Source organism: Juglans regia, chromosome 4 (assembly GCF_001411555.2).
Source record: "Juglans regia cultivar Chandler chromosome 4, Walnut 2.0, whole genome shotgun sequence".
NCBI lineage: Eukaryota > Viridiplantae > Streptophyta > Magnoliopsida > Fagales > Juglandaceae > Juglans > Juglans regia.
The window spans coordinates 30252979-30268936 of NC_049904.1; the positions used below are offsets into that span (position 1 = coordinate 30252979).

General features: G+C 37.4%; 3 protein-coding genes across 4 annotated transcripts; 1 reads left to right on the plus strand and 2 right to left on the minus strand.

Annotated features, from left to right (window-relative positions):
* The first annotated feature begins 650 nt into the window (after window positions 1-650).
* On the plus strand, window positions 651-1387 carry LOC109014437 (protein RALF-like 19). The gene has a single exon (XM_018996907.2). It carries the CDS (start codon window positions 920-922, stop codon window positions 1268-1270), a length of 351 nt encoding a protein of 116 aa, XP_018852452.1. The 5' UTR covers window positions 651-919; the 3' UTR covers window positions 1271-1387.
* Window positions 1388-4859: 3472 nt separating this feature from the next.
* LOC109014429 (VQ motif-containing protein 4-like) lies at window positions 4860-6098 on the minus strand. The gene has a single exon (XM_018996896.2). It carries the CDS (start codon window positions 5916-5918, stop codon window positions 5121-5123), a length of 798 nt encoding a protein of 265 aa, XP_018852441.1. The 5' UTR covers window positions 5919-6098; the 3' UTR covers window positions 4860-5120.
* A 4097-nt stretch (window positions 6099-10195) lies between these two features.
* LOC109014420 (eukaryotic translation initiation factor 3 subunit D-like) lies at window positions 10196-13263 on the minus strand. Of its 2 annotated transcripts, none has more exons than XM_018996885.2 (2): window positions 11438-13262; window positions 10196-10461 (listed from the first exon to the last, which is right to left on the minus strand). In XM_018996885.2, exon 1 carries the CDS (start codon window positions 13149-13151, stop codon window positions 11478-11480), a length of 1674 nt encoding a protein of 557 aa, XP_018852430.2. In that variant the 5' UTR covers window positions 13152-13262; the 3' UTR covers window positions 10196-10461; window positions 11438-11477. The 2 variants fall into 2 exon arrangements, with proteins under 2 accessions (XP_018852430.2, XP_035545348.1); XM_035689455.1 differs by lacking the exon at window positions 10196-10461 and adding an exon at window positions 10479-11042 and having other exon boundaries at window positions 11438-13263.
* Window positions 13264-15958: the final 2695 nt, after the last annotated feature.

Genomic DNA, 15958 nt, shown 5'->3' on the forward strand with positions numbered 1-15958 from the left:
AAGCAAGCAGGTGCAGAGGAACGTCCTATGAATCAGAGCTTTCAGACTTGTCTGAGAAATCAACAATTGGAGCTCACGGCACCACAGAAACCGAACCATCGTTGTTACCGGAGAGGTTTTAGACACATGGGAGGTGTATTTTCGCCGGGGATGGGGCAAGAAGTCTGGTCGGTGAGGTCATGGCACGGAGATGGAAGGAAGACAGACCTCTTCTAACCCAGGGGTGTTATTAATCTTGACTCGACGGGTCCTTTGCATGGATATGGCTGATAATGGAATGTCCAAGCTGATCCCCATCGCTAGCCCAACTATATATCCGGGAATCATTACCAGCTCTGTCGATGTCGTCATATAAAATAGGCCGACGATCTTGCTGTTGTTTCATTTACAGTTCTTTGCTAAACCTCCATATGTGGCGTTAAATTGTCATAAAATAGGAAACCTGAAGGAGAAAGATCAGTTTTTTCTACATTCTAAATAGAGGCAGTGATAGTTGTACGAATAGTTGGCATCTATTCTTTAGCAAAGCTATGTGTGTGTGTGTATATATATATATATACACATATGTCGAGCCATGATCCATCCATCCCAACAAAATGAAAGAGAGCCATAACTATTTATAAACACCAAAACCAGAAAACAGAAAAACAAGGCACAAGAAACGGGCACCCGAAATTGCGTTAAATCACAGAAATAACATAGCCATAAATCTCACCCTCCGATACCAAGAAATTCTCCCTCTTTTATTCAGCTAACCTTACAACCCTCCCACATTTTTTTGTATCTATATCCTCGTCTTCCCCTTCTCTTACAGGAAGGGCAGAGACCAGACATCAATCACCTACAACCTCTCTCTCTCTCTCCCCTAGCTACAAAGCTCACAACTTTCACCATTTCTTTCCGCAATACGTACCTGAAAATGGAATATAAGCCTTGGCTAATATTCCTCCTCCTTGCCTTGGCCGTGGTGGCCGAGTCGTCTACATTCCATGCGCCCGACGGCTGGGGTATCAACAAAGTTGGCACAGGCTCATGCAATGGCGTAGTGGGTGACTGCATTGGCGAGGAGAATGAGATGCTGATGGATTCTCATCATGGCCGAGATCTTGCGCAGCGCAAGAAGTACATCAGCTATGGAGCTCTGAAGGCCAACTCGGTTCCATGCGGCCGCCGCGGCAACTCCTACTACAACTGTCAAAAGAGGAAAAGGGCTAATCCTTATAAGCGCAGTTGCAACGCCATTACACATTGTGCCAGGATCACTGATTGATCAAAAAGAAGAAGATCGAAGAATATAATTAACTGCATGCATGCGCGAAAGAGAGATCAGAAAAGCTGACGATCATCAATAAGATTTACTACGTATAAAAACTCTAATATTGGTAAATTATCCTTCTTTTTCATAATTTTCTTATATATGTTTTGGTTCATGATCATCTGTATGTGCTATTTTAATTATGTATCTACGTGACTTGAGAGGTGGGTGCAAAAAGGGTTTCTTTCCTGAATTGCTTCTGCAATCTCCTTTTTCCTCTTTCACCTTGCTTTTCTTATATATATATAATATGTGTGTGTATCATACGGACGGAGGAAATTATTTATAAAAAAGGTTAGAACGTATGTATGGTGTGATTTGAATAATATTAACGAATTGAAGCAGCTTGGATTAGCTAGCTATCTAGGTTTTTGACAGCAGTTTTTCTTCCACCCTTGGCTCTTTCCGCAACCATATATGCGCGCATGCAGCATATTCATTGAAGATTCATCACAATAATATTCTTTGTGTATAAACTGTTATATTTCCCGTCGTCTACTAATTTCTGTAGATCATAAAGATCTAGTAGTACTACTGGCCCTAATTAATGGCCTTAAATCAGGCCGTTGGTTGCCTTAAAGTTAAAAGGCATTTTATTTGTTTTTAAATTTGCAAAGCCAAAAGGCGTTCGATAAATATTAATTGCATGCTGAATCTCAGTTGAAATACCAAAAGCCCAATCGACGACAAAACCTTAGCCAGACACCCTATATATATACATTAAAGATGCTGTTCTTCAACGCAAGATACGATGATCATGAACGTTTTGGAGCCAAACATTAATCCTCCCCGGGCCTAAATGGATTTGAATTCCTTCGATGCGATCCAAGCCAGCCGTGTACGTACATTGTTAGTGTCTTTAGTGGTAACGCAAGACTTTCTATCTACCTCATTTGGTCTATCTGTTCTGGAGTACAGCTTGCTGGATCCGTCGTCTCCATGGGTTATATCTCGCGTTGCTATTTTGAATATTAAAAATTTCTTTGCCCAATTAGCTGTTGATGGGCCAGAATTGTAATGCGAGGTGCCTGACACGCACACATCAAATATGTGACGGACGGACCTAGCACTAGCATTCCATGTTGGTTTCGAACTTTGCAGCCCAGCCACCTCACTGATCTGCAGTCAGCAGTGCAAGGGAGGTAGTAGTTTTTGAGCCCGTTTAAATGGTTAAAATATATAGACTTTAACAGTTACCAACTCTGGTTATCAATTTGACATTTCACATTATAATATGTTAGAAGTTCCAAATGATGAAGTGGTAAAATTACAATCCTTTTCAATTTAAAAACTTTGGTTAGAATTATTTCTGGAACCTTAAAACTCTAGAGAACCCTAATCTAATCAATAATTTTAATAATTCATAACTTGGGTCCATATCAAATGTACAAACTCAGATTATAGGTGTCCTACCCAAAAGAATAAAGAGTCCCTTTTAGGTCAGGTTATCAATGGCCATGATCCAGTTAAGTCAGTCATTGTGTTTCTGATCTGAATAGAGGTATTTTGCAGGCAGACTTCAATATGCCACGCAACCGTGGTCCTGAACTTGTAGTCTCAAAACGAAAAAAAAAAGCCGACATAAAAAGACATGCGTAGGACATACGAATCCTTAAAAGAGGCTTGAAATTTGCAAGTTTTCTATCGCAAAGAGTTGTTTTTTTCCTCTCTTTTTTCACTCTTTTGTAGTGGGAGCGGTACTTTTGTGTGATTTCTTTACACCACAGCCATAGGCAAAGGCACTTAGTGCAATGACTTTCTCTTCCATCAACCATCCTCCACCAACACTTCGTGCTTCCCCTTTAATCAAGAGCGATGTATTTCTTCATTTAGAATGGCAGCAAAAAACCCCCCACACGGACAAACAGGAGAGAAAAAAGGGCACTTGAAGAAGAAAGACCCCTGCGGACTCGGGGGGGCTTAAAAAAGACCAAATCTACACTTTGAAATTTGTCTCTGTTTAAATTTTTTTAACGAAGAGATGACAGAGGTTTGGCAAATAATTGTACTTGGTCACCTCCACGTGCACACCGATGATCATTATTGTTGATGCGTAGTCAACAATTGGTCGGATGATCTGGATGCGATGTTGATGGAGAAGACTGATGATAGAGAGCAAAGAGGAAGGAAATGCCAGAGAGTTTTACAAGCAGTGCACATGGACGATTCAAAGTTGTAAATTAATGAACCACCAACCATAGACTGCAAAATTCTACGAAATCAGACCCACAGGAAAGAAACAGACAGACAACAAACACAAGGAGGCCACTCCAACGCCATGTTTTATGGCTTTCCCATTCTCATCACTGCCGTTTCTCTTTTCTTTCCTTTCATCATCACAAGACCCACTTCCTCTCCGCTTTCCTTTTCTAACGTCCCCATTCACTACAGTTTCAGTCTCTTTTCGAGTCAAAAAGCAGGCTTAAAACAGCGTTTGATTCAATTAAAGAACAACCTTTTCATGATTGCTTTTTACAGCAATTCAAAGCCTTGTATCAAAGGGTATTGACTCTACAACTCAACTTGTGGGTTGCTCAATTGAATGGGACCCATTCAAAAATCTCATCCACTTGTGGCTGCAATGGTACCAGTCTGGCCATCAAGAGCAATGGATTTATTTCTTTATCCTATACCCCCACACCCCAATTTTGTCCTCTCCAACGCCCCAAGAGAATTAAAAGTGACACTTCTCCATTTAAAGTTACAAGAGATCAACCTAGCTTGAGAGTGTAAAACTCAGCAACAAGGAACAATCTTTAGCACAGATCCAACATATCTAATGGTGGGTTCCGTTTCTATCTCATCACCCTCATTATAGATCTACCTCAGATCCATAAACTGAATGCCGCGTAGACCACAGTGGTAGTTTGGTACACGGCACAAAATGGTATGAAAATACAAGAGCTTTCCAAACACAAGCACATAGAATGACCACCTGCTGCGCCACGTTTCCCTCATTCCCAAAGACAACAAAAGGTCCAAGATTTCTTGCCCATTCTTCTACTCCTTTCTTTGACAGCTAGCCCAAAGCTACTTTTAAAATTGATATGATTCATATGAACACCAACAACCCCCCCCCCTCTCTCTCTCTCTCTCTCTCTCTCACCCACCTGCACTTCGTACAATGCTCATTAATACCTAAAAATAATGTCTCCGAATTGGATATCAGTATTCATTTTAGCATTGATTAGAAGAATTGAGAGTAGAGCTATATGAGTTATGATTCTCTCATGCTATCATTGGCGTTACAGAAAATATTTAGAGGATGTGACTTCTTTTTTCCTTTTGGGGTTTCAGATTTCGTCCTTCATTAATTATCCAAAGATGATAAGGGCTCATTTGGATTAAAAAACATCTCGCTTCTCATCTCATCATCACCTCCCTATGCAAACCAACATCACAAACCCCTACTCCTTATTTTTTTTGGCAGATTAATCACAAACCCTACTCAACTTAGCTTCACACAACTATTTGGCTTAAAAATTCATTTGAGTTCTCTAATTTCTGCAAGTTAAGAAAAAAACCATAAGCAAAAACCACTTCAAAGAAGAAAGAGTAGTCAAGATTATTTTTTTCTCACTCAACTTTCTCGGCAACCAAGCGTAACAAAGTAGACCCCAGAAGGAGGGGGAGAGAGGGATTACATTTCACCTTTTTTTCTCTCGGAATGACATGACATTTTACAATTTGAAGCAAGATGCTCTCATTCTCCGCAAACATCCCAGTACATATATATTGTTTTTGATCCTCCTCCTCAATGTCAATATAATACATAAATCTAGCGCAACGTTAAAAACCAATTATTTCAAGAAGAAGAAGAACCTGAAACTCTCGGCGACGTCGTTGGGAACAGAGGCAAAAGCCGGGGTTCCGATTCCCTCGGCGTCGTCGCCGGCGACGGGTGCAAGTAAAAACCCTTCTCTTTGATTGCTTTCTCCTCAGCCACCGTGTCCAACTTAGCATTGGCGTTGCTTTGGGGAGAGATGTAAGCGGATCGGTCAAAGGGGTCGTGTATGAGAGGCGTGACGGGGCTGAGAGCGAGCGCCGGGAAGTCGAGAATGCTCGGGGAGAGGATCTCGGACTTGTGAGGCGAGAATCCGGAGTTGTTTGAAGCAAACACGGGAATCAAGGGATTGATCTTGAAGTTTTTAAGGGAGCTTCGGCGCTCGTAGAGCTTGAACCCGGATTGTTGCTTCTTGGGCATAACGGATTTGATCGGCGGGATGTGGGTCTTGGAAGCCGGGTCGGATGCGGGACCGTTGGTGGTGGGTTTGGTAGAGGAGGAGGCGTGCTTGGTGGTTTCGGAGGATCCGGTGAGCATCTGGACGACTTGTTTGAAGGAGGAAGTATCAGCTTGAACGAAGGTGGTCGGGTATGGGTTTGCAGATTCGGATCTGGTGATGGGCCTGAAAGCTTGGTGTTGGTTTTGGTGCGGTAGTGATGGTGGGGTTGGGGGCGGTGTGGGTTGAAGTCCATTGCTGTGGGTGGTGGTGCTGCTACTGCTACAGTTGGAGCTGTGGTTGTTTGGGGATGGCAACAGAGATGGCAACAGAGATGGGTTTGCTTTATGGGATTCATGGTATCTTGGAGAGATTGACTCCATTGATGACTCTATGAGATGCTCCACAAACACGCACACAGATAAAATCAGAGTCACGAAGACGAGGAAGAAGAAGATGGAGAAAAGAGAGAGACTTTGATGAGAGATTAGGATGAGAGAAACTACTACTTCTGTTTGGTAAGAAATGTTTTGGGGGGATTCTTTGGAGTTGGGGAGTCTCTTATTGCGGCTTTACTCCACACGTTGTTTAGGAGTTGCACAACACGTTCCAACAACACTACTCTGTTCAGTTACATTCTAAACAATATCGAGACATGAGCTCGTTTGTTTTTAGAGATGAGATGAGATGAATTGAGATTAAAGTTAAAAAGTTAAATAAAATATTGTTAAAATATATTTTTTAATATTATTATTGTTTTAGAATTTAAAAAAATTAAATTATTTATTTTATTTTATGTGGAGATTTAAAAAAATTATAATGATGAGGTGAGATGTTTTTGGAAAACAAACAAGGCTAACTCATACTTGGGATGTACAAAAAGTCTTCCATCCTCCAATCCAGTTTTAGGGTTAGTTTGTTTTTAAAGATGAGATGAAATTGATTGATATTAAAATTAAAAAATTATATAAAATATTGTTAAAATATATTTTTTAATATTATTTTTATTTTAAGATTTTAAAAAGTTAAATTATTTATTTTATTTTATGTAGAAATTTAAAAAAGTTGTAATGATAAGGTAAAATAAGATGAGATATTTCTTGAAAATAAATGAGACTAGTTATGAGAATGCTATCGAGAGGAATTGTTCAGTGCAGGAAAATTAATCCGAAAAATTATTTATACAATTTAGATTATGTAAATCTTGTGTAATTTTTTTTTATAAAAAGGGAAAATTTTTTGAATTTATACAAAAAAAACTATTTCTTTATTGCAAATTATACTTTTGAAAAAATTGTATCTAATATTATTATTTTAACAATGAATTATTGTTTTGTTGACTGTGCAATCAAGTCCAAGTTGAATTGAGATTTGTTTATAAAAGATGAGAATTTATATATAATATATTCTTATTTTACTGACTTAAATATAATAATTAATAGTTAATGAGTAGTGCTATACCTACCGAGCATGAGATGAATTTGATAAGAGTAAAAAAATTGATTATCTTTTCATTTATTTATTTTTATATCTTTAAATATTTTTTTTAAAATTTAAAACTCCATTAACAAATAATTCATTAATTATTAAATAAATTAAAAATTAAAAATTATGGAGACCCAACTGTAAAGTAGCATTTTTTATAGCTAATATTAATGTATATAAGTTTATGACTGGTCAAAAAATTGACCCAACCAGGAACTGAAAATACGCGCTTAGGAGGAGAGTAGTTGAGTAGATTAGCTTTAGAGGGAAACTCCAGCTGGGGACACACCATTGGCTAAGCTTTGCCAAAAAAGGAGATGTACCAACGGTGGTGTTTGGAGAAAGAGAAATGGGTGGGGGCTATCTACCCTATCTATCTCCGTGAGAGTAGAAGAAATCGTCAAAAAGAGGTTCAAAATTTCCCATTGACTTGCAGAGCCCTTGAGTCTGACTACGGCATTAAATTAATAGATAAAACTAATAAATAACAATAATCATAATAATGTCTTTTTTTTTTTTTAGTCAAAGTCTGTATTTTTTTTATTTAATAATTTGAACAAATAAGAAAATAAGGCCTCGTTCTTTTTTATAGATGACATACGATTAATTGAGATTAAAATTAATAATTAAATAAAATATTATTATAATAAATTTTTTAATATTATTTTTATTTTAGATTTTGAAAAAATTAAATTATTTATTTTATTTTGTATATAAATTTTAAAAATATTATAATAATTAAATGATATAAATTATAAAAACAAACGAATGCTTATCAATGTTCAAACATATCTGGTGGATCCTTCCTAAGAACAAAGTACAGTGAGTGTGTTTCCCACCAGAATTGCTAATTAAATTTTTTTTTTTTTTTAAAAAAACAACGTTAATATTAGATGTGTTTTGTCATGTATAAATTATTATGTCTATTGGCAGAGAATTTAAGATATTTTGCAGGAAAAGTGTCCCCACCCAACAGTTACCATCTTATTATTTTTATTTTTATTGGTAAATGATGACTATGTATGAATTATGAGTAACGTTAGAGAGAAGTCGTTATAACAGTATATATTTTATATTCATTGTATGGTTGTTTTTAATTGATTATTTTTAATATTCACTTAAAAAAGTATATAGTCTAAATGATACTATATTATATATATAAAATAAATACTCTTAATAATAACTTCTGTGTATATTTATTCATTAACTATTAAGCTGGAGTACTTGCTGTCTGGTCATTTACAGAGAAAAATTGCTAGATATTTGAATATTTCTTCATTTAGATGGATACTTCAAACTTTGTTCTTTTCTTTAAGCATTTTCAAGGATTTCCACGCTTTGTGTTTCTGCTCTTTTTCCCTTTTGTTTCGATCTGCAGAAAAGAAATGACAGCTGAAGAAATATAACAAAAGAAGAAGATAAGAACGAAAACAAAAACATATTGGAAAACAACTCATTTACCCATTAGCTCTAATGCACAGTGGCAACAAAATACAAGGAAAAAAAAAAAAGAAAAAAAAAGAGATTTGTATAAGGTTAAGGCATGCAAATCTCATGAAAAATGAGATCTACTAAAAAAACACACTTTCCTATATTAGATTCGACTTTTTTCGTCTACACGAAACTTACATATTATTTTAAACTTGTATGTAGTATTACTCAATTTTTAAAGTAGATTTTTAGGTATGAGAAAATAAATATAAGAAGAGAAGAACTAGGTAATGCACAAGCTTACAGAAACATTGAACCTGAGGACTAGGGTAAAACACAGCAATCACGGCAGACTCAAAATGCATTCATTTGGGCATTTCAGCAAACAAGAGATCCACGCATCAATCAACTTCTATAGAACTACTGCATTATTAGATAGAGCTTTCTGTTCTTAGTAGTAATCGGATCACACTCAAAAAGCAGCAATCATCATGCTCCAACTCCAAGAGTTACTTTTCAACCAAATGGGGTAGATGTTGGGTTGCTCAGGCAATTCTAAAGAAACATGGTGTTCCTTTCAAATTTCTGATTGCCCAACCCATACATGCATGCATCCCAGTTAATAAAAGGCTTTTCTTTTCTCTGTTATTATTATTATTATTATTATTTTATATCAAATCAAAGGGTGGCTACCTTTGATATATTTTTATTCTCAAATCAGAACCCTATTGGACCAACATTCCTTTGTCATCCACAAGTGAGCCAGGCAATGGACAACACGAACTACCATAGACTCTGTAGAATTGCTGATCTAGTCTATAAAATAATTCCAAATTCCAAACTAATCTTGTGCTAAAATATTAAATAAAATTTTTACATTATCTTTCTTTCACTTAAAACATATTTGAATGCTAAAAATATTCAACCAATCGCTTGATTTGGTTTCTGTCACAAAAGACAAATAAAAAAGCCAAAATAGAATATATTTTAATAAGTCTTGGTATGTTTTAATTGTCATCCAAACAAACCTTTGAGACTTTCAATGTTAATTGTCAAACGCAGGCTGGCTGGCTGGCTTTAGCATAAGTCAGAGAGACAAACATCCATGTTGTAATTGATACTTATTGGGAGGAACCTAAGCTACACTGACAGGGAAAAAGGTGAAAAAGAGAGATGAATCCAATGCTCATTCTTTATATGAATTGAGAAAGCAAATGCCGGTTAAAAAGTGTTGAAAGGGACCACATTCTAAATGCAAATAGTTCCAATAAGGTCGACTGGGGGACCTGAGGTGCTGCTGTCATGGGAAGAGACTCCATTAATGAGTTGGGCAGTGCTAGATGCACCCACTGGGAGTGAGCACGTTTTCGAAAATTGTGATTCCACCGAATTGACACGCACACATTTCTCAGACGCAAAATTTGTAGCAAATATGACTCACCAGATCTAATATTTGAAGGGAAATTTATAGGGACAGTTATGTTGTTAGAATCTTACTATTTGATCATCAGGGCAAACGAACTTCCGGGGTGAATGCTAAAGATTTATTTTTTCTTCCCTTATTCAAAGCATAGTTCTTTGCCGTTTGGGCTGGGATGACTCTACTTACAATTACTAGAACTAATGGGCTTCTTATATTGCATCACTAATGGGCTTTGGTCTCGGGCCCAGGGCTCTCTCTCTCTCTCTCTGTGAGGAGAATTTAGAACAGTACACAATTAATCCAGATAGTTGAAATGTGAAGTGAAAACCAAAACATGGTATCTGAACATATAAATTGTGTAGCTTTCATTTCTAGACCCCGCAGAAAATCCTTCAAATGGTAAGTAATTGAATCGACCAAGTCTCCAAAAAGGCAAGCTATAAAAGCTTCTTGTCTTTCCGCTAAATAGCAATAACAGTTTGCAAAACAAGAAACTACTATGGCATGATGTTATTGCAGAAATCTCTCTCTCTCGCGGCAACATGGGTTACAATCACTTCTTGCTCCTCGGAATAAATGGTTTTGATCTGCAAAAACCAATCGAAGATATAGCATTCAACAAACATAACTGTATTCTGGGATATACATGCACATTGCGAGAAAGCAATGGAAATTACTGGCAAAATATGGTTGCTTGTTATTCTAAATCTTGCAAAATAAGACATAATACCACCTAACTGACTAATAATATGTGCAATTTGATTATAGCATCAAAGGAAAGTTTTAAAATAGAGATATAAAATAGTGTCAAGTAGCATACTTAACCCTTTCAATTGTCGAACAGAAGAGATCAAATCCGCCAAAGGAAACTTTGAATCTGATGCAGACTCATAGGGCATACTTCAGCTTACAAATCATAATCCAAACAACCAAAAACCGACCACATAGACGATGAGAGTTTTCCAAGAAAATAAAAGCGGCAATCTCAGATCACCTGTAGCAGTGACTTTTAACTACCATTTTAAACATTGTCATTAGTTGTTCTACGACCATCCGGTATTCTGAAGAGGAGTAAGTGAAGTAGTAACTTCCATTTAATAGTATTCTCACAGACTCGCAACTATTTCCATGGAACAATCCCAGTTTTACTCGGCACTCTCTAGTCATTCTGCAAGTCAATAATTTTCTTTCACATCTGTCAGGACCTTATCTGATATATTTTAGGCAATGTTGTATACAGTCGTAGAGTACGTAAGTGCTGCATAATTTTTTTAAAAAAGAGTAGAATCTATTATTAAAAAATTAATTTTTTTAATAATAAATCTAATATTTATTCACTTTTTTCAAAGAGATAGAACGGCACTTGGACAGTCTACGAGTGCAAATATCATTTCTCTATTTCATCTGGAGTTCTTACGCATTGGTTAGAAACAAGAACCCTACAGGGCTCATACCATTATTTTTTCAGCTTTTATTAGGAGGAATTTTAAACCATCATGCTCATTACTCAAATAATGACCGAAAACAGATATGTGGCAAGTGAATTGGACTGAAAACCATTACCTCTAAGCTTGAGCATCAACCTCTCTCTCTTCGACATCATTTACAGCAGCAGCATTGTCTCGCCGGCATCAGCATCCTCCACGGGTGGTTGAACCTGCTCGTCCTCTGGCAGCGGCTCCTCCACATAGTCATTCTCAAATGCATCAGATGGCACCTCATAGATTCTAACTTGCGGCTTAGTTGGGTCCTTCACAAGCACGTACTTGCCCTCATTCAATTTCATGCAAAGGTCCACAATGGATTTCACAATTCCCCACATATTCAAAGTGTTCAAATTAATCTGCGCTGCAAACTCCCTCGGCTTGTACCCAACGACTGCCAATATCACATGGTTAAAATGATCGCGAGGATGAACCCGCGAGACATACCCCAATTTCATCAAATCCGCGCCAGCTAGCATGGCTTGAGAAGTCCATTTAGCCAACTTGTTCGCGTTGTTCTTCAGCTCGGTGGCCAATACAGCACCTCTTTGGGTCTCAAGCTTCTGCCTCCAATCGACTCCAGAGTATTTCGGGTCGAATTCATTGAGCGCATTCAAAGTGAGAAAGGACCTCTGTTTGTTAACCTCGACCACGCTCTGGACCTCACACCGTGCCACCAAGTACATATCATTGTCGAGCTTCCAACGCCTGTACCTATACGCCACAGAAGCGACCTCTTCCCCTTCGTTTGCAAAGGGGTTGGGCTCGTCGAAGGTCACGTTGTTTCCGTCCCGAATCAGGACCTGCTGCGAGAAATTTTGGTTGATGTAGGTGGCCTCGACACTGAGGGAGTACGCTGAGTTGATATCATCCTTTGCCTCCGGCAATGGCTCCTGCGATGTCTCGTGCACCGAGAGCAAATCGAGCTGCGAGCCGTCCCTTTTGTCGAAGAACAGCTTGTTTCCAACCCTCTGAACAACAATGTCCCACGAGTACACCGATCTCGGTGCGCACATGAGCGTGGATAGAATTGCATCGGTGGCGAAGACCGTTGCTTTGTCCTCGTTGGCGAGGCGACGGATGACTGGATCGTCGGTGGTGGTGACTTTGAAGAAATTGCGGTTCTTGAAACGCTCGAGGCGGCGCTCGTTCTTCGGAGTAATGCGATCGTAGGAGCGGTCGTAGAACTCGAGCCCGCCGCAGAGGATGAGATCCTCAGGCTCGGGAACGGAGAAAGAGAGCTTGGAGAAGGTGGAGAAGGGGATCTGATCGAGCATGTTCCACTCGGGCTGGATGTCCACGGAAGACTTGGAAACGGCGGCCTCGCGGCGCGGCGCGTTAGGGTTCGAACGGTTGAGGTGGTATAGCCGGTCGCGACGGGCTCGCTCCTTCTCGGCCTCGCGCTTGCGGGCCTCGACCTCTTCGTCTCGCCGCTGGGGGAGCTGGCGCTGCTGCTGGAACCGCCATTTCGGACCGAACCTGGGCTTCGGAGGCGGCTTGCCGTCGACAAGTCGGAACGAGTCGTCGTCGGCCGAGGCAGAGAACGATTCGTCGTTGGAGAAGTCGAAGACGGAGTCGGAAGGGTTCTTGGGGCGGGCCGTATTGTTGTAGTTGCGAGTCCAGTCTGCGGTCCGGCCGAGCTTATCGTAGCGGGAGAAGGGGGCAAAGGGAACGTTAAGAGGAAGGTTGTTAGTGCTGCCGGCGGCGACGGATGTGGTGGTTTCGGTGGAATCGGGTGGGCCCCACCCTTCGGGATTGAATGGGACCAATCCAGCGTCGAGTCCTACGACCATGATCAAGGATTTCGTCTCGCTGAGGTTTTGGAACTGGATGCCACTGGCAAGCGAGGAAAAAAGGGAGGGAAACCTTAGGAGACGCTAGGGTTTTTGGATAAGGGAAAATGATCGGTTACAGCCATGAGCAGAGTGGTTTTCATGCGCGTGTTGATTGCACGTGTGTGTTGTTTTTTAAAAAATAATTATCTTTATCTCAATTTTTATATCTTTAGAAACAAAAAGGAAGTCTCGTCATGTGGATCTTTTTCTCAGTAAGTTTTTTATAAATATTTAATAAATATTACGTGTCTATATTTTTTTTAAAAAAATTTAATTATAAACAATTTTACTCATTAATATACGTATTTATTTAATATGATTAATTAGAAAATAAATTTTATTAAAAATAATATTAATTTAAATTTAAAATATAAAAGTACCAACATTAATATGTAAATTGAAAACTTACTTGTACTAATAAAATTTTTCTTAAAATTCTGAATAAAAATCTTAAAAATTAAATCCAATTTCGTAAATCAAATTTGGAATTTGCAGCTCAACGAACTTGGAAGGCTTTTATTACCATTTTGGAAGTGGACTTCGCAGCCAATTTGTCAGTTGGCAGCATTGAGGTTGTACTTAGGGGCTCAATGAGATCCACAAGCCTTGGGCTTGGGCTTGGGCTTGGGCTTATGATAAATGGTTTTAAGGAATTGAAAAGCAATGAAGCATATGACTTCAATTAATAAAATTTATAGTAAATGTAGGCATTTGCATTTCAAGAGTCACAAGTCACAACTCCTAGCTTCAAGCCTCCAACTATATATGGACCATCTTCTCTCATTTTATGCTAAAACGTACGTTCTTCAAAGGATAACTATATTTTCCCCTTTCAATTTTTCTACCCTTATTATCATTTAGAACTTCCTTTGTTTTCCGATATAAATTTCATCCGAATTTTGTCTTCAAGACTCACGCAATATTCGTCTCAATACATAAGTGAGAGTTATAAATAAAATTACGAAAAATTCCAGTCTTTTTTGTTATTAAAATACTCAGGAACTTCCACGAAGATTTCCTTAGATGGGAAAAAAATTGTACAGATGTATGTTACTATTTAAAAAGCTGCCATATTTTCTAGCTAGGTTGCCCTTTCTTCCGGAACCAACTTTCCACATAATTCCATCGCAAAAAGCTGGAGGTTACAATTCAATTCCTTAGTGGCCGGAAACTTTCAAGCTGGAAAAATCTGACACATTGAATTCTAAACATTATATAGCTAGACGACCATATTTACCTCCTTTTCTATTACATTTTCTTATACCTTGATTGAAGATCGCCATATATATTGATTTTTAGGTTTAATTATTTGATACCATTACCAATTATAATATTCATGAATATATGATTGATCTGTAGTACAGCTTTTGTTTCAAACAGTTCTAAGGTTTATATATATAATTTATAAGATTTCACTTCAAATATTATGTGCTCATGAAAGATAATTAGCTTGAGAAGTGCTACATGTACAAAAAAATTACATAAAAGTAAACTCACAAACTAACATGGATTCATATAATACGTTAGAACTACTTTATAATAAAAGTAGATTTATAATCTAACGTATCGCATTAAGACACACCAGTTTATAGGTTTACTTTTATAAGATCTCTTTGTGACTAAAGTATTTCTCAATTAGCTATTTATAAGAAAGAAAGTTATAAATTACCCAACAAGAGTACTAAAAACACACACACACACACATTAAGGCACCTCTCTAATATACACTTCTTTCTTTCTTCAAAAACCTTTACATGATGAATGATTTATATCATGTACATACATGATATATTCACAAAATTACTAATAAGTACCATCTTATATATCATGTGTGTGTATTATTTTGGAGCATTTAGTTATTATTAAGATATAAAATAAATAATAAAATCTATTTTTTTCCACCAACGTAAATTTTTTATACAGAATCCATTTGTGCAACAGTCAAGAGGAGTGGTGCATGCCGTGATATGAGGGATCTTGGTTAGGAAGGAAAGTGTCCTTTGAAGACTTCATTTGACTGAGACTTGTTAAGTCTGAATTGTTTTCAATAGTTACAGCCTGGATATATAAGTCTGATCATTTAGAATTGGTATTTTGAGAATTATTCCTTTAACCTATAGAATTAATCTTCCTAATCATTGTATTATATCAAATTATCATCTCTGATAACTAACACACATCACTCATCAGAACATTAATTCATTCCTAGAGTTCAAAGCAATTATGCCTATATATGTATAGCTCGATCGCCTTCTTGATCTCTAAAAATAGTACTGTACCTATACTACCTAACCACACAATAGCTATTCCCTAATTAATGTTTTTTCATAATAATGACAACTAATTCCTCCATATTTTAAATTCTCAAAAGCTCATTTTGATTGACATTTAAAACATAATCTACAAATCAGTCACAAAAAGAAATAATATATTGGTAGAGTTTCAAATACATTATTTTAGTTTATGATGTTATGTTTGATACGAGGACATCACAGAATATATCCACTCATAGATGTAAGTCTCTTGATGAATGATCATATAAAATAAATATTTGATGAATTTGCAAGCGAATTTAATTTTAACTTTCTCGAATAAATCAAATTCTATTATGTCAGCAATGAGAGGAAATATTGTATCCACACTGCAAGTAGAAGAATTCTTAAACCAGAATAAATCCACAATTACCAACAAGCTTAATTAGCAACTTGTAATATATATAGTCAAACACACACGTTTAATTAAATGATGAATGACTAAATGCATGG